Source organism: Sturnus vulgaris, unplaced genomic scaffold (assembly GCF_052056855.1).
Source record: "Sturnus vulgaris isolate bStuVul1 unplaced genomic scaffold, bStuVul1.hap1 Scaffold_195, whole genome shotgun sequence".
NCBI lineage: Eukaryota > Metazoa > Chordata > Aves > Passeriformes > Sturnidae > Sturnus > Sturnus vulgaris.
Genome location: NW_028276170.1, coordinates 1065125 through 1083964, shown reverse-complemented (window position 1 = coordinate 1083964; position 18840 = coordinate 1065125). Strand labels below are relative to the sequence as shown.

At 51.7% G+C, this 18840-nt stretch overlaps 1 protein-coding gene across 1 annotated transcript in view; it reads left to right on the top strand.

The window, feature by feature from the left end:
* Positions 1 to 584: 584 nt before the first annotated feature.
* LOC148217979 (uncharacterized) overlaps positions 585 to 18840 on the top strand; it is a 55764-nt gene continuing 37508 nt past the window's right edge. The window contains 2 exon segments of the mRNA XM_088158024.1: positions 585 to 643; positions 3414 to 4335. Coding sequence (XP_088014150.1) covers positions 3441 to 4335 — 895 coding nt within the window. The 5' untranslated portion in view covers positions 585 to 643; positions 3414 to 3440.

Below are 18840 nucleotides of genomic sequence, written 5' to 3'. Positions count from 1 at the left end.
TTTAAAATGCTGTTTTTTGTATCCAGATGATACCGCAATTCACAGGTCGTGGAGCCTTTTCAGCCACAGCTGTAGGTTCGTCTGAAGCTTCTCTAGTTCTGGTTACAGTGCATTCTATACTTTCCATTACAGAGCATCCTTTACTGTTACCTATAGCCAATCCTTACAACTAACATTACCATATTCATGTTACTATTGTCCAATCACCAAAGGTTAGTATGTTACAGTTTAAGCTAGAAGTACTTTTTCAGTTTTCTTGCATTGGAAAATTCTGAGCTCTTTTCTCTACTTGCCACGCCAGCTTTCTTGTTTGTCTGTGAAAATCTTTTTGCTTGTTAAGAACATCTTTTGTTTGAGATGGATTTATCCTTTGCTCTAAGTCACACAAGCCCCGTCCCCCTCGCTCGCTCTTTGTCTCCTGGTGGCGGCGGCCCCGGGGCCGGGCTCTCCCCGGCTCTGCCCAATCAGCGCGCGAATTCGAGGAGTGACAGCGGAACCAGCCAATCGCCGCGAGGGGCGGGCTCTGCACGCGGCACGGACTCTGCTCTCTTTGCCCGAGCTCCGCCATTTCTCGGAAACCTCGCCTGAGGAGCGGGCAGGAGGCCAAGGAACCGCTGCTGCCCTGAACCGCCGGGAGCTCGGGGTGAGCGGGAGCTGAGGGCGCTGGGAGCTGGGGGTGAGTCCGGGATGGAGCCCAGACCCACCTGCAGCCTCGGCAGGAGCCGGTGCCGGAGCAGCGCTGGCTCGTCCCGGTTCCTGTGGGTAGCACAGAGGTAGCTGCCCTTGTCTCTGGGGCTCTACGGGATAATTCACGTGGCGAGAGGTTTGTGTGCACAAAAGAGACAGAGGAGTCCTGTAAAAGTCACTTTATTCATGAACAAGGGGAGAGGCCATGCGGCATTTGTAATGCGGTCTCTGAAACGCAGTCGCCTTTTTATCCTCATTTTCCCGGCCGGATCTCCCTCTCCCTTTCCCCACTGCCTGAGGTACTTGGAGGGTTCAGACTTCGCGATCCGCCTACTTCATGCCCTCGTTAATATGCACCCCTCCTTTTGTATAACATCCGATATTCCCGGCTCTGTTAAGTGTTTCTCCTTCTCGAAGTTCAGGAATTGAGAAGGATCTTGGCTGAGCAGTTGTCCGTACCAATTAATTTTCTGAAAATGATGGTTTGTCTTGTTACTTCCTTTTGTACAAATTCCTGGCCCTGTCTCCAGGCACATTCATCTTACTCTGTTCAAACTCTCTTCTCATTTTCTCAATAATTATCTTTACTAACTTTATTACCATTGACTTAGTCTCTTTTCCTGGATCCTCTTTGATTTTGGGATTATTCTCAGTGACCTCATTCCCTGTCCTTTTGTAGCCGTTTCTGGATCAGGAGGCCTGGCTGCCACCTGCGTCCCCTTGCTCACCTGCTGAATGAGCTGCACTCAGTGCATGGTAAAAAGATGAGAGTTGCTGCAGCACATCAGAGGAGGAACAGCATTCGTTTAACCCATGGTCTGCCAGGGAACCACAGAAACGTGTCCCATTCTCATCCTTTCTACATTTGGATTGGAATATGAGCTGTTTTCTTCTTTCCTTTGTTATCTATTTCACCACTTTTTGGTTATCATCTGTTTGCAAATAGCAGTTTCAATCATTTAATTTTCCACAAACTCCTCTCCTTCTTTTAATAGATAATCTGATTCTATCCCATGGTGAAATGTCTCATTGTTCATTTCCTTGGATTGGTGGGCAGTAAAGTCAGGAGCTGGAGCTGTCTGTTTAGTTATTATTTCGAGGACAGTTTTTAACCTAATTATGCCACTCAAATTATGGATGGATTTTTTTTGTCTCCTGGTACGAAATCATTAGGGCTTCCAGGGGCTGGTCCGTGGTGTTGTAGGATTTGTTCTGGTGGCCGTTCATCTTTTTCCCATTTTTGGGTGCTCCCTCCAGCCAGGGCTGCATCAATTGACCACTTTTCTCTAAATAATCATCAAATACTTGGATTCCCAACTGATTTCTCTGAACAGTGACAGCACATGTTGGACTGGGGAGAGGGATTATTCCCCCCTCCCACATTTTTCATGAAGTTTTCACAACGTTTTCCTTTGCTGTTTCCCTTTGCAGCTTAACCAGTTTCTGTTGCAGTCAGATATCCTCACTATGGGCTCTGCCTTTAGTTGTGCAAATTCCATCTGTGCAAGCCGGCAGAGCTTGGGGTGAGGGGCAGAGGAAATCAGCGAAATTCCTCTCCCAGGGAACAAGACCCTGGTACATTGTGCACACTTTGCCCTAACTGTGTTAATTTGCATTTCTAAAGCTCCTATCCTGGCTGTGCCTGGGTCCAATGCTTCTATTCCAGAGCAGTCATTGGGTGATCCACAAGTGCACCCCCACAATCTGCATTATTTTTTGCCATTTTTTTTTCCTTTTTAACAATATTTCTTAAATGTTTATGCATTGAAGCATCACCTTTAAAGCTTTTCTGGTATTGCAAAATCCACCCTAAACGTGAACATGGAAAAACCCATATGGAAATGTTGCCATCATTAAGAGCCATTCAAAAATATACACAGAAATTTCCAATGCAATCAAGATTTTCCTACTTCTTCTCCAAGGAGTAAAAATTGCTTGTCACATCCTTGGCCCAAACCTAACTGACAACACAAAAGTAGGATTATTCTCCACTAGATGGAGAATTACCAGGGTAAAAAATTTCACACACCAATTCCAAGGGAGATAATGGAATATCTGCCCTGGATCTGGCACTTTTTCTGGCCAAAGCCAATGGCAAAAGCCATAGCCATGGCATCTTGGCTTCTATCACCAGCTTCCAAAGGTGTTTCTTTATTTCCTGTTTGTTCTTTCAACCTGACCTGAGCTCTGGGGGTGCAAGGGCTTGTGAAGGTCCCATTGTATTCCTAAAGCAGCCATGGATGCACGTGGGAGGAGCAGGTGGGATTGTGCAGGAGAAGGAGGAATAATAGGAGGAAGAGTAGGGACACAGGAGTAGGAAGAGAAGAAACAGGAAGGAGCACAAGGTTCCCCCCTCCCTGTATCTGCAGCCTCTCCCCAGGCCTCAGGAGCATTGTCCCCATCACATGCAGCAGGTGACCGGAGAGGGGGATCCATGATTTTCACATGGGTTAATCTTGGTATTTCTGAGCTTTATTTGGCTAAATGTTGGTGCTTTGGTTTTTTGCAGCAGTTGAATCTTTCTATTTTGGAGAGGGTTTTGGCTAAATCTTGGTGTTTGTGGGGGTTTTGATCTGCGTCATGATGTTTGGAGGATTTTTGGTTTGAATCTTGGTGTTTTGGAGGTTCTTACAGACACAAGATGCCCAATGAGTTCCTGAGTTGCACTTGGACAAGGAGGAACACCCAGCCCAACACACTCTTCTCTTGTTTTTTCCCCAAACCAGGATTTTTCATTCCCAAGGCATTGGCAGATGGAGGAGGAAAAGCCCCGGAGATCCCTCACAAGGAGGGGCTGCAAACCCAGCCCAGGGAGCTGCGAAGAGGAAAGACCCTCCCTGAGCCAGGAAGGCGGCCGGAGATCCAGGCAGAGCTCAGAGCTGGTGGAGAAGCCTCCTGGAGGGGAGAAGCCCCACGAGTGCTCGGAATGTGGGAAGGGTTTCAGGTACAGCTCCCATCTGATCCGGCACCAGAGAGTCCACACTGGGGAAAAGCCCTATGAGTGTGGGGAATGTGGGAAGGGATTCATCAACAGCTCCAGCCTGATCCGGCACCAGATGATCCACACTGGGGAAAAGCCTTACGAGTGTGGGGAATGTGGGAAGGGATTCAGAGACAGCTTCTGCCTGATCCGGCACCAGATGATCCACACAGGGGAAGGGCCCTACGAGTGTGGGGAATGTGGGAAGAGCTTCACCGACAGCTCCAGCCTGATCCGGCACCAGGTGATCCACACTGGGGAAAAGCCCTACCAGTGTGGGCAATGTGGGAAGAGTTTCAACTACAGCTCCAGCCTGATCCGGCACCAGGTGATCCACACAGGGGAAGGGCCCTACAGCTGCTTGGAATGTGGGAAGAGCTTTGGGTGGAGCTCCAGCCTGATAAACCACCGGCGCACCCACACTGGGGAGAGGCCCTACGAGTGTCCCCAGTGTGGGAAGAGGTTTCAGAGAAGCTCCAATCTCGTCAGACATGAGCGGATTCACACAGAGGAGAGGCCCTTCCGCTGCCCTGACTGCGGGAAGGGATTCAACCGCAACTCCACCCTCACTGTCCACCGGCGCATCCACACTGGGGAGAGGCCCTACGAGTGTCCTGAGTGTGGGAAGAGCTTCTCCAGGAGCTCCGACTTGACCCGACACCAACGGAGTCACCACTAAGGGAAGCCCTGTGAGTGCCCCGAGTGTGGGAAGAGCTTCGTGCTCTGCTGCAGCTCCATCCCCCATGGGAGGATCAGTGTTGGATGATCCCCAGTGACCCCCGTTGGGCAGAGCTCTGGTGATCTTTGGTCCTGGTGATCCCTGTTGGATAGGGGAAAGGGGTTGGAGAGATTTCTTTCCCTTCTCCTTGTGCTGCTGTGATTTGGTTATAATAAATTCCCTCGCTGTGCCCAGGCTGGCTCTGTTGTTCCCGTGCCGGTGCTCGGTGCTCGGGGCGGGATCTCTCCTGTTCCTTCTCTCAACTCCCGGGGCTGTCCTCAGCCAATCAGAGAATGCGATGAAGAAGATTCAGCCAATGAGAGAGAGCAGCTGTGATGACTCACCGGTTGCCGGGCAGACCCACAGCACCCAGTGTTCCCCACCTGGGCAGGTGTAAGGGTCGGTCCGAAATTCCCCTCGATTTTGCCTCCCAACCGTCGCAAGGAGACCTCGAGGACCCCACCCAGGCTGACTCTGGACAATGGTTTACTGGCCGGGCCAGGTGGATGCTCGTGACTGTGTGCTGGTGTATTGTGTTCACTGGACTGTGCTGTTGTGGCACCAACCAGAGACTGTGTTGTACCAACTGAGGACTGCTTGTCCGTACTTGTCTCCTGCAGCACCACACAATGGTCCATAAAACTTCCCACCTCTTGGCCAGAGGCCACTCGCTTTGGAGAAGGACTATAAAAGAGCGACCCTCTGGGAAAGACCCTTTGAGATCTCTCCACTGATGAAGACCCCCTGGAGAAGACCCCTGAGATCTCCCCACGGACGAAGACTCGTCTATCGGATGACCCGTGAGGACGCCCGTCTCATCTGTTGGTAGCTATTCTCCCATCCCTTCCTTTCCTTCCCCTTTCCCTATACTTTGTTTCCTATACCTCTCCCCTTTACCGTAACTGAATTGTTGGCATTTGATGAAATGCATTGCTGTTGTTGAATAAACTGATTTTCTGCTGTTGAATAAACTGATTTTGTCCCCTGCATTTTGCCTGTTTGCACCTTTGAGATCAAAAGAACCATCACGACCCCCGCTCTGCATTAATAGCGGATGGTGACAGCAGGGTCTGCAGCGGCTGCTGGGACAGGAGCTTTGTGGGCAGAGAAAAGGGGGTAACACTGAGCCAGGGTTCCCCAGGGGGAGCACACAGGCTCTGGAGGAGGGGGCCCACGACTCGTTAGGACCCCCTCTCACCTTCTTGCACAGGTAGAAGCCGAACTCCAGTGCCAGGAAGATGAAGCCCAGCACAGAGCCCCCAATCCCCATCAGCACCTTGGTGTCGATGGTGTCTGGCAACATCTCTGGGGGTTCACAAGGGTCAGAACCCCCCCAGACCTGTCACAGATACCCGAAACCCCTCTAAGCACCCTCCCAATTGCCTCCAGCCCACGTAGGACCCCTTAAAATCTCCTCCCAGTCTCTTTCCAGCACGACCAACCTCATTCCAACCCCTGCTTTTCCATTCCTGATCTTCCATCCCCTCCAGGCTCACTCAAATCCCTCCCAGTTACACCCAGCATCCCCAGACTCCCTCCCAGTGCCCACCAGGACCCCCGGAACCCCATCCCACCCTCCCCAACATCCTTCAGACTCCTCAGCCATTCTAGAACCCCCAGCCTTACTCCCAGTTTAAACCAGGCTATCTTAAACTCTCTCCCTGTTACTCCCAGCACACCTCAATTCCCCTACCAGTCCCCCCAATACCTCCCTCACTCCCCCCACACTGTGGCGTCCGGGCCGTGCCCCAGTGCCGGCTCAGGGGGTGCTCCAGGCTGACGTGCTCCACCTGGAGCTGGAGCTGACCCCGTGCCGGGGGCGGTTTCCAGCAGCACCAGGAGCTGGTAGAAATCCAGTCCCCACTGGGGACCAGGTCGGTGGCCACCATGTGTCCCGAGAGCTCCTGCTGGCCCTGGAACCAGCTCAGCTGGATGTCGGCAGAGTAGAAATCCATCAGGGAGCAGAGCAGGCAGCCGGGGCCAGCAACCCCATCCCCAACAAAGCTCCCACTCCAGCTCTGTCCCTGCCTGGGACTTGCCCACAGCTCCCCAAGGCCCTTGTCCCCATACAGGGTCTCTGCAATGCCCTGGCCTTTGCCCAGGCCAGCACTGGCCCTGAGCAGGATGTGCCCATCCCAAGGAATATGGGGAAGTTGGCACTTCTCCTAGAGCAGCCATTGGGATCTAATTGGACAAACAGAGGTGCCCAGTCAGGGGAGGGATGTTGGTCCTGTCAGAATCTCTGATAAGCCCTGTTTACCCAGGGCCTGAAGCACCAGGAAGACATTCAGACATCTTGGGCATCCAAGAAGTGAAAATCCACTGAGAAGTGGTTCCTGAGAGCTGTCCATGGCTGTGATTCCCCCGCTGCCTGTTTGCTCCCAGAGCTTTCCCCGTGGGACAGCCCAGAGCTGTGGAAATAATGGCTGGTGTGGATGTGGGAAGTGCCACACCTGAGCAATTCCTCAAGCTTCAGCCTTGTCTTGAGGTGATCATTTCCCAGTTCTCTCCAGTGTCTCCAGTGCCTGGAGATCCAAATCACCTGGCTATTTCCCAGGTTCATGACACCTCTGTCCTATCATATCCCAATTTTCCAATATTCCGGAGTCTCGTTGTCCCAAGAAGAGGGGGTCAGTCCATCTCCTGTTTCCCCGTGGGGCACGAGGATGAACAGTGGCAATTCTGCTCAGACCCACTGGGTGAGTGGCTGGGCTCAGCTCTGGGGTGTCTGGAAGGAAAAACCCTTGGAGAGGAGGGGTACCGGGAGATGGGGGGTGTGGGGCTGGGGGCTGTTGGAGGATGGATTGTGTTGGAGTGGGGGTGTCTCCACAGGGTCCCCAGCTGCCTTTGGATCCCTGCCTGCCCCCCTCGGCCCCCCGGGTGCCCGGTCCCCTCCAGGGGCAGCTGCCCCGTGCAGGAAGCTGCAGGGATGCGGGGAGCGGGGCTGGATCCGTGCCACAGCCGGGATGGACTCTGTGCCAGGGCTTGTGGCCAGGGCTGGGGGCTGTGCCAAGCCGGGCTTTGGCCTGGGGTCTGTCAGGGAGGGCGCAGGGAAGAGTCCCGGCAGGGATAAAGGTGCTCCTGCCCTGCTGCAGCCTCAGCCAGCGCTGCCCAGGGTGAGAGGAAGATGAAGGTGGCTGTGCTCAGCGTGGCCCTGCTCTTCTCCATCCTGCTGTGCCCCCCGGCACAGGCCAAGGTGAGGCACCAGCCAAACGCTGTCCCCACACCCTGCCCTTTGTCCCCTCCCATCCCACCCTTTCGGTTTCTTCAGGAATTCCGTCCCTGCTTCCTCCTCTGTGTCCTCTCCAGGGTCCCCAAACGCCTCCCACTGACCATTCCCGAGGCCTTTCCTTCCATGTCTCCTCCCGTGAATCCTTTGCCTTTCTTCCTGGTCACTGCAGCGGGTTCCCCTTCAACAGTTCCCCGAGTCACCCCCCACCCTTCCCAAATCCTCACTCGGTCCTGTCGCTTTTGTCCCCACCCATCCTCGTTCTTCTGTCCCCACCCAGCCCCTCCCTTGCATTCCCATGTCCCTACCCTGCAATTCCTTTCTCCTCCCCTGTACCTCACACCGAGCCCCTTCCCCAGACCCAGCCCAGTCCCTTGATCCCTCCATTGACCCCAGTTCAGTGTCTTTGGCTCTCCCCCCACCTCAAACAGATCTCCTTGGAGGCCCTGAATTCCCACCCCATCACCTCCACCCTGCTCCCTGTCCCCCCACAGCCCCACTGGATCTAATCCAGGCCAAACTTTTGTTCTTGATTCCCAGGCGCTCCTGGAAGGAACCCAAGATGATCTGCGGGAGGTGAGTGGGGTGCTGGGATTGGAGGGCATTCCCTCTGGGAATTAGGGACAGTTGTGTCCCCCCATCCTTTGCTGGCACCGGGGCCATCCCAGTGCCCAGCGAGGTCTCCTGGTCTCTCTGCAGATTGATGTAGACGATGTCGTGATCCTGGAGACGCCCCTGGTGGGTACCACGAGTTCTGGCAGTGTCAGACCCTCCCCTTGCATGGCCACCACACCCCAGACCATCTCAGTTTGTCCCAGAACAGCCCAGTGCACCCCTACTGACACCCCAGACAACTCCCCTGCCCCACAGATCCCCCCCAGAGCGCCCCTTTCCCAGGCCCCCATTGCATTCCCATCCCTGTTGCCCCAGCACCCCCCTGGGTGACCCAGGACGCAGCCCCTGCCCCAGCTGTGCCTCTTGGCAGGACCCCAGGGCTTCTGGGCAGGAGCACAGCAGCTCCTGCCCCCCATTTCCCCCCACAGGCCCCTTCCCCAATGACCCCTGTTCTTTTCCCCACCTCCCAGTGCAGCCCAGTGCCCCCAGTGTGTCTCTAATGCTGTGTTTGTCCCCAACCCCCTCTTGTTGAGAAGCTGGAGGCTGTTCTGCGGCAGAAGCGCCTGGCTGCCTCTCTGGGTGCCTAGGTGAGCCGTGCCTGCAGGGAGAGGGGTGGGGACAGGGCCCCTCTCATTTCCCAGTGGGCACCAGAGGTCACCTTCTGGGTTTTGATTTTTAGGATTGCAAGCTGTGGGGACACCGGTGTCCTGATCCCCTCTGGTGGCATGAGGAGATGATCATCCCTGGAGGAACCTCCTGAACCCTTTGAGCCCTGGGCCATTTGCCCTGAATAATCAATAAACCCTTTGAGCAAAGCTTTGCTCTGTGTCCGTGTGTATTTTACAAACAAAAACTGCCCAAATCTCCAAGAGGTTTCCCCCAGAGGTGTTGTCTTGTCCCTGTGTCCATCTGCACATCCTGTCACTCTGTCACTGTCACCTCCCCACATCTCTGACCCTGCTGGCACCTCCCAGATTGGCACTGAACTCCTCCCTCCCACTCCCCACCATCAGGAATGACCATGGGAGGGAGCTCAGACCAGGAGCACCCAGGCCAGGCATGGATAAGGAGCACCTGGCAGAGGCAGGGAGAATCCCCCATTCCAGGGGGTTGTGGAGTGCAAGGGGGGCACCTGTGTCCCCTCCCAGCCCCAGGGCTACAAACCAGGGAGGAGATGCCTCTGCTGCCTCAGCTCAATCCCTTCCCTCTGGCCAAGTCTCCAGCTGCAGCACAACCTCTAGAGACTTTCCACAAGGGAGACAGAAGGAAGGAATTGTTTGTTCCCTCTCCGTCATCACTCCCCCTCGTGCTGATTTTCTTGTCATCTCTTATCAAAACCAACAGAAAAGCGTCTGCAATGAGGTGTTTCTGAGGGTGAGTTCCTAAACAAGGCCAAAGGAAGGATTTCTGCCAGGGCAAAAGTGAGAAACGTGGGATTTGGTCAGGTAGTTTAAAACATGAGAATTTCTAAACACTGGAAATCCGGAGGCTACTAAAGCAGAGTTTGCAGTAGGAATGGTCCATTATCCATTATCCTCCCTCTTTCCACTGCTCATTTGTCACATCCCAATTCCAGAGGAGCAGATTATGGAAAGCTGACCTGCAGGGAGTGGTGGAGGCTTAAATCCAGAGAGAGGAAGAAAGAGTGAAACCAGGAAAGAAAGGAATTCCTGTTGTTTCCTTGATCATAACTGTTGGAACCCTGGACACTGAGAGTTTTAGACTTTCTGTGCTGCCAGATACTGACCCACAAGAAAACACTGCTTTTGACCTGAGGCTGTGGAGAAGGCTTCCAAAACGGAATGATAGAACTGGGATCACTGGTGTGAAGTTTGAATAGAAGTGTGTAATATCACATGGTGGAAATTTTGGAATTTTGGGTTTTAGAATATAGTAATATGTAGAAGGCAAGATGGAGGTTTTAGGGAGGAGGTTTCTTTCTTCTTCACCTTCTTCTTCATGGGTCTAGGTGGGATCTTGTTTAATTGGACTGGAAATTCCACATTGCAGGTCACGGGTGATTGGTTATTGGGTTAAAAGTAAAAATAATTTAGATGTTTGTTCTTAATTGGACAGTTAGGTCTTAAAAGGCCTTGTAACGACAGAGATACATCACCATTTTTAGCTTGTTATCTAGACGTGCTGTAGAACTTGCTGTAATTTAGACAAGAATTAATAAACATTTCAGTCCAAACACAACATACCGTCTGTAGAGCTTTTAATTCTAACTCTGGTAGAGGAGAAAAAAGAAGACAAAACCTAATATGAACAACCACAAATAGCTCTGTACTCTGTGTGCAATATCCAGATGATGAGGCACGTTGCTAATTTTTAATGCCAAATGTCAGTACTTAGGAATTTTTTCCTGCATTAGAACAAACCACAGACCAATAGCTAACCCAGTTTGGCTCCTATAACAGAAATCATTAAACCAGGATGTGTTCCCCTGCAGTAGAGAAGGCCGTTTGATTCCTTTTTTTCTCAGTTTGTCCTGAGTTCATGACTTCAGATGAACTGGAAGGGTCCTGGCACCACAAAATGTGGCTGCAGTGACAAGACTCAAACCCCCAAGTCACCATTAAATGCACTCGATCCGCACCTCCCATGGCCCAGCAGCAATTCCTGCCTCTGCCCCCTGCTCTGGGTCAGCCTGACGGGCTCGGCTCTGGTGTGCAGGGCTGGCTCCTGCAGGACACAGCGCTCGGAGCCGCTCTGTGTCCTGCAGCTTCGGCATCTCCGGCGCCGCTCCATTCCCGCTCCGCCGCCGTTCCCTTCGGCATCTCCAGCACTGCTCCCAGAACAGCTGCCAGGCCTGTTCCACTCTTTATCCACCCATTTGCCATTGATGCTCCATTGAATCACAGAATCACAGAACTGAGGTTGGAAAAGACCTTTGAGATCATCCAGTCCAACCAATGACCCAACACCACCTTGTCACCATCCCATGGCACTGAGTGCCACATCCAGTCTTTCCTTAAACACTTCCAGGGATGGTGACTGTTGGATCCCAGAAACCCGGGAGTTTGGAACTTTTTGTACTTTCTGATACTGACCCTCAGGAAAACACTGCTTTTGACTTGAGGCCTTAGAGAAGGCTTCCAAATTTGAATAATAGAATTGGAGTCACGGGTTTCTTATTGGAATGAAAGTGTGTGATTTCACATTGTGAAGGGTTTGGAATTTGGGGTTTTTAGAATATAGTAAAAAGTATGGAACAAGATCGAAGTTTTTAAGTGTTGTCTCTTTCTGTCTTCTTCCTTCTTCTTCATATTTTCAGGTAGTAGTTTCTGGTTTGACAGTTAATGCTGCACAGTGGGTCACAGGAGTTTGGTTATTGAGTGAGAAGTATAAATAATATAGGTGTTAGTTCTTTATTGAACTTTTTAACTTTAAAAAACCTTGTAACTAGCTCGATATGCCTCCATTTTGCTGGCTTTTAGCTGGTGGCTAGACTTGTTGCAGAACTCTCTGTACTTTAATTAAGATTTATTAAACTACCAAGCCCAAAGTCGAGAAAATTCACCTCCTTCATGTTTTTAATCCTGACTCTGAGTAAAAACAAGAGAAAATGAAGACATGGTACTAATTAGGTGGTGCAGTTACCCCATTTACAAGTGACTCCATCACTTCCCTGGGCAGCCCATTCCAATGCCCAATCACCCTGTGAATAAATTTTTTCTAATGTTCAGGATAAACCTTCCTTTGGTGCAGTTAAGGCTGTGTCCTCTGGTCCTGTCCCTGTTCCCTAAGAGAAGAGCCCGACCCCCACCAGGCTGCACCCTCCTGTCAGGGAGTTGTAGAGAGTGATGAGGTCTCCCCTGAGCCTCCTCTTCCCCAGGATAAACATTCCCAGCTCCCTCAGCTGCTCCTCACAGGACTTGTGTTCCACAGCTTCTCCCCTGTTGTTCCACAGCCACTGCTCCTGTTCCAGTGCAGCTGCAACCCCTCCAGTGGTGCTGATCCCACTCCAGTGCTGCTCGTCTGTGACAATGAGGGGACACATGGAACTCTGGGTCCCTTGTGACACTGAGGGCACACATGACACTTTGGGGCCATTGTGACATTGAGGGGACATGGAACACTGGGGCGACTGTGTCACTGCAGAGCCTCCTGGAAGCATGGGGCATTGTGTCACTGAGGGGAAACATGGAACCGTTGGGCCATTGTGAAATGGCAGGGTGTCTTGGAGCTATGGGACCATGGTGACACTGAGGGGACACATGGAACCGTGGGGCCATTGTGACACTCAGGAGACACATGGAATTGTGGGGCTATTGTGACATTGAGGGCACACATGGAACCCTGGGCCCAAAGTGACACTCAGGGGACACATGAAACCATGCGGATATTGTGACAATGAGGGGACACATGAAAGCCTGAGGCCATTGTGTCACTGAGGGGCTCGTGGAACCATGGGTCCATGGTGACACTGAGGGGACACATGGAACTGTGGGGCCATTGTGACATGAGGGGACACATGGAACCATGGGACCATTGTGACATGGCAGGGTCTCTTGGAACCGTGGGACCATGGAGATAGTGAAGGGACACATGGGACCCTGGGCCATTGTGACACTAATGGGACACGTGGAACTTTGGGGATATGGTAAATTTCAGGGGACACATGGAACCATGGGGCCATTGTGACATTCAGGGTACACATGGAACGGTGAGATGTTGTGACACCTCAGGGCCTCTTGAAACTGTGGGACCATTGTGACACTGAGAGGTCACATGGCACGCTGGTGCTATTGTGCCACTGAGGGGACACATGGAACTGTGGGGCCATTGTGACACTGCAGGGCCTCCTGGAACAGAATGGACATTGTGACATTGAGGGGACATGTGGGACTGTGGGGCCATTGTGACACTCAGGGGTCCCATGGAACCGTGGGGCCATGGTGACACTCCAGTGTCTTGTGGAATCCAGAGGCCCCTGTGATTCTGCAGGGCCTCATGGAACCAAGGATCCATTGTGATCCCACAAGGCCTTGTCATTCTCCACGACTTCATGGAACTGAGGGGACACTGTGACACTGTGGGGTCTCTTGAATCCAAGAATCCATTGTGACACATTCAGGATTTGAGGAAAGAAAGTGACTCTGTGACACTTTGGGGTCTTGTAGAATCCAGAAGCCCTTATAGTTCTGTGGGGCCTCATGGGACCAAGAATCCTTTGTGATATTTTGGGGCTTCAGGGAATGAAAGGGATTCTGTGACACTGTGGGGTCTGATGGAATCCAGAGGCCCCTATGGTTCTGTGGGGATTTTTGGAACCAAGGGACCATTGTGATGCCTCAGGGCCTTATGGTGTCCAGAGATCATTGTGACATTGTGGGGTCTCCTGGAAAGAAGGATCCATTTTGACTTTACAGGGCCTCATGGAGCCAAGGGTGACAACATGAGACCTCACAACAGAAAGGGGGTCCCTCTGTGCTGGTTTTGCACATTTGACATTTTGTGAGGAGGGAAGAAACCACCACTGGAAATGACTTTTTTTGACAAGAGCTGCTGAGAGCTTCCTCCATGTCTGACAAAATCTAATCAGTGATTAGTGTTGAGAACTGACAACCTGTTAAACCACTGAAAAAGCTGTGCAGCCAGAGTGGCCACACTGTCCTGTCTGGGCCCCTTGAAAATCCTGGCACACCCCCCCCCCAGAATTCTCCACTGTAAACAGCTCTGGCCACCACCTAGCAGGGATCATATGATTATCTGCAGGCCTTGGAACAAGATATTATCTCTTTCACGGTACAGATGAGACTTGCAGACCTTCAATTCTCTCTTGAGTGAGAGAACAGGACAGAGTGAAGACACCTGGAGGAACAACATGTGGACCCCAAGGTTAGAGAAGTAGAATTCAGGTCCCAGATGGGAGGGATTGAGGAGATGCCTCACTCTTGGGCTGAAATCCTCTTGTAAGTCTATGGGGAAGATACGTCAGACTCCATTTCCCTGTAACTTTTTGAAAAGCACGTGGAGGATGAAGTGTTCAAATTGTAGGCATGAGCAAAAGCATCCATGCTGAACAAGCAGATATTGAAGTAGCTTGAACAGAGAGAGATGAGAGTGATGAAGACCCTTTACCCCAGGGAAGAAGAAGAGAACCTCTGTTCCCAGAGATGAAGATGATCTCAGAGATAGATGAAGAGAACCTTTGCTTCTGAGCAGCTCATCCTTAAAAGTGTACCCCATTAGCCAAAGATTGAGCCCTCAAAAACAATTATGGGGAAAGCTGTAGGTCGAGGGGAGAGACTTTTACAAAGTGATGAGATTTCCATTCTCCTGGGCAGCTGATGCACTGTGACTTTGAAGCCACGAGAGAATTGTCTCTTGTGGAGAAGTCTCCATAGCACGACAAGAGAGACTCCTCTCCCTAAGTGAACTGGAAAAAGACTATTTTAGAGACGGTAAACTGGCTGAATTGTTCCTGCACTCTGTCAGTGGGAAAGAAAAGAAGGTATCGGGGGGAGGAGAAGTGTTGTGAAGGTTTTATTCTGATTCTTATAATTTTTTTAGTTCTGTTAGTACAGTCCATTCTTTATACCCTTTAAGGTTTGAGCCGGCTTTGCCTTCCTCCTAAACTTATCTCACAGCAGGAAATGAGTAAATAATTCTAGTGGAAGATTTGGCCAGCACTAAACCTGTAGTAGCTAACAGCTGGCCTGGAGGCCTTCCAGTTATAACTAATCCCAATTGTAATTTTATAATGTAAATAATTCTATAACTACCGTAATGATATAACTTGAGCAGTCTGGGCTGTTGGGGAGCAGGTCTAGGCCATCTGGGACACGGGCAGACATTGGCCAGTTAGCCAGGTGGCAACTAATTTAGCCAAGCAGAGCTAACCATGCAGACTTCAAAGGCTATATAGGGAGAACAGCCCTCAATAAAAGTTGGTTTTTGTTGCATGAACACGGAGTTTTTGTCATCGCTTCTGTCTCAACTGCAATGAGTGGTGACCCCGACGTGATAGGCAATAGCCCGGCTGTGGGGATAGTGGTGGAGATGGAACCCCAGTGGGGGAAGGTGACTGGGAAGAGCTGCCAGCAGTCGAGAGCTGTGGAGGTCCAGACCTTGTAAATAGAAGAACGTGCTGGGGACCCTTGTAAATAGAAGATTCTTCCAAAAAGAAGAAGCAGATGGAGATACAGGAATGTGATTTTCCAGAGAAGAAATAGAAGGGGCTCAGAGCCATGGACAGGACATGGCTGCAAGAGCTGCAGCAGAGACACCATGGGCAACGCCCACCAGGGAAGTGGCCGGTCAAAATTGGATGTTTCTGCCACTCCTTCCCAGTCAGGCTCACCTCAGCCTCCAGCAGAGTCAATTCCTGCCATCCTCCCGTCACCCCAGGAATTGACACAGGATCTGTTCCCACATGTCCCAATGGCATTAGGGTACACTGTGCACCAGGATCAACTAACACTCTATATTTCTGTGGCTCTGATGTGCCAGGCCATCAGATCCACACCATCCAAAAGACCCGGTTTTCCTGTGCCTCTCCCTGGCTAGAAAAAGGGCCCCTATAGCCCTGGTTATTATTTCTTTCCTGAGGATACATGCTGGAGATTCCTTCAAGGAAATCTGACAGATCATCCTCCCTTCTGTAATATCCAACACCTCAGTCATGGGAGGCTGAGGCTACCTTCACTTTATCAGAACTCCTTCAGTTTGTGTTTCCCTCACTGAGCTGATGCACCCGTGCTGCCAGGACAGAAGTGGGTTTCCCATCCCACCTTCTCATGTCTTCCCCATGGTCACGCAGAAAGAACCACAGGCAGCTCATGAGGTGTACCCTCTCTCTAGCTGGGGGACATTTGGGCTCTGACTTTGGGGCCTGTGACTCGCACTGGTGCTGCACTGATCTTCCTCATCTCCTCCCTCATCTCCTCTTTAATCTCCTCTTTGTGTTCCTTAATCACAGCAGAGACATGAGCCTGCACTGGGCCATTGATCATATTCTCCTAATTTCTAAGTTTGTTGGTGACAGAACCCACTGTTTCTCGGCTGCTGTCAGCACTAACCATTGCAATGAAGGTGGTGTATTGAGATGGGCCCAGGTTTGCCAGGTTCCACAACATCTGCCCTGTGCACCTGACCTTGTCAGGGTCATTGTCATGCTGTCCATCCCTCCCAAAGAGCACCTCCAGCACTGCCACTTCTCTCAACTGCTGGATCCCTTCCTCAAGGGTCTTCCAACACATTCTATGATGGTGCTCCTGCATTCTCTCTCTGTGGACAAACCTCTCTCTTACACTCAATAAAAGCCACTCCCAGAGGGAAAGGGGCCATGTTGGGCACCAAAAATCTGTCCTGGTTTGAAAAAGGACAGGTGTGTGCTGGAGAAGAGCAGAGCCTTCCTTCGAAATGGAGCTAATAAATCCCTCCCTCTGAATTAGTATAATTTTGGAATTATGGGGATTTCAGGCGAAAATACGGGGATAGGAATAACAGTTCTTTACTAGTATGTGTATATATATATAACAAGGCAAACAAAACAACAACAGTTAAGTAATTAACAACAAATAGAAGACGGGAACCCAGAAACAGTTTTTCTGGTTGTGGACACCTTTCCCCTCTGCTGCAGTTACTGTCCCAGTTTGGCAGTCAGTGCCAGCCAGCTCCCGGTGGGCAGGGGCAGATGCGGTGATCCCGTGTGGCTGCAGGAGTGCTGGGGGTGATGGCGGATGTGTCCTGGGTGGGAAGGGCGGAGGAAAGACTCTGCTCATGGATCCTTGGAGGCAGTGTCAGTCCCAGTGCTCCAATAGGTTGTGTGGAGGTGGCAGGCTGAAGTGGGAGAGCGTCCAAGCAGGAGAGTGCGGGGTCCCACAGCCGAGGAAAGGCAGCTCCCGGCGTTGGGATGGCAGGGCGAGGTTTTCCAGTGGCCATCCATCTCCGAGCCAAACGAGCGAGAGAGCGAGCAGCTGCACACACCTCTCCTTTACCTGCCCCTGATCTTGCGATGTTCTCCCTCTTCTCCCCCATCCCCCCTGCCCTACGAGGGAAACTCCAAAAAGGGTCAGGGAGTCTCCCCTATCACTAGCCATCTTAGCATGTCAATGGGAAAAAATTCCAGACAGCGAGACGAGGGAAAAAAAAGAAAATAAAAACAACCCCCAAGAGAAACTTAACCCAAACTTTACTGAAACAAGCCCGCATTGGCTGCCTGTCACTGCGGTGTCACTGTTCCCGTGTCCCTTTACCCAGTCAGCTCTCTGATCATGTGGTGTCCACGCATCTCCCCAGCCCATCACTGCCTCACACACGAGGTGACCACCAAGCCACTCTCCGGCCATCTGACCCGCAGCTGAGCCCTTCCCAGAGTGCCCGCACCCGCAGGGAGCGCAGGGCTGGATTTGGCCGCCAGAGAGTTGGTGACCCTCGTGAGATCCTCGGTGCATTTAGTTCCTACAGGAGTGTGGGCACCACTGGGAAATGATCTGCATGCCTTGTTAATTGGATGTTCTTCCACCGCTAGCCTGGGGCAGGATCTCTCCCGGTCCTCCTCTCAACTCCCGGGCCTCTCCTCAGCCAATCAGAGAAGGCACCAAAATAATTGAGCCAATCAGAGCGCGCGGCGCTGATGACTCCTCAGGCAGTCCCAGAGCGCCCAGAGCTCCTCACCTGGACTCCACCCGCGCCCCGCCCCCAGTGCCTCTTGCTAGGAGAATTTGGGGAGGAGGGTATCGCATTTTATCTTCTTTTTTGTTGTTCCAGAGTCAGGATTAAATGCTCGAGAGACGGAATTTCGTCTTCGGACTCAGATATTTATTAATTCTTCTCGATATTACAGTGAGTTCTACAGCACTTCTAGCTAACAGGCTAAAAATGGACACGTATCTCTCTCTACAAGGCCTTTTAAGGGCCAATCTGTCCAATTAAGAACACACAGCTAAATTCTTTTTACTTTTAACCCAACAACCAATCACCTGTGACCTGCACTGTGGATTTTTCTATCCAATTACAAAAGTACCACCAAGACCCGTGAAGAAGGTGAAAAAGAAAGAAAACTCCACCCTAAAACCTCCATCTTTTTTTATATGTATTAATATAGTCTAAAACCACAAATTCTAAATTTTCCACCATGGGACATTACACACTCCTATTCAAACTACACATCAGTGATCCCAGTTCTATCACTCAATTCTGGAAACCTTCTTCACGGCCTCAGGTCAAAAGCAGTGTTTTCCTGGGGGTCAGTGCCTGTCAGCACAGAAAGCCCAAACCCCTCAGTTTCCAGGGTTCCAACAGGGGGAGGTGTCAGACCCTGCCCGGCGCTGGCCATGGGGCGTGTGGCGGGGGCCCGGAGCTCTTGGCTACTGTGGGCTGCTGGGGGGCTGCTGGGGGGACACCCCCGGACCTGTGTCCTGCACACACAGCGCTGTTCCAGGAGATGGTTCAGTCCGAGTGTCACTTCATTCACGGCACCGACCGGCTGAGGTTCGTGGAGAGGAACATCTCCAACCGGGAGCAGTTCCTGCACTTGGGCAGCGATGTGGGGCTGCACGTGGGGACACCTCCTTTGGGGACAAGGCTGCCAGGCACTGGAACAGCGACCCGCAATGGATGGAGTACAGACGGGCTGCGGTGGACAGGCACTGCCGGCAC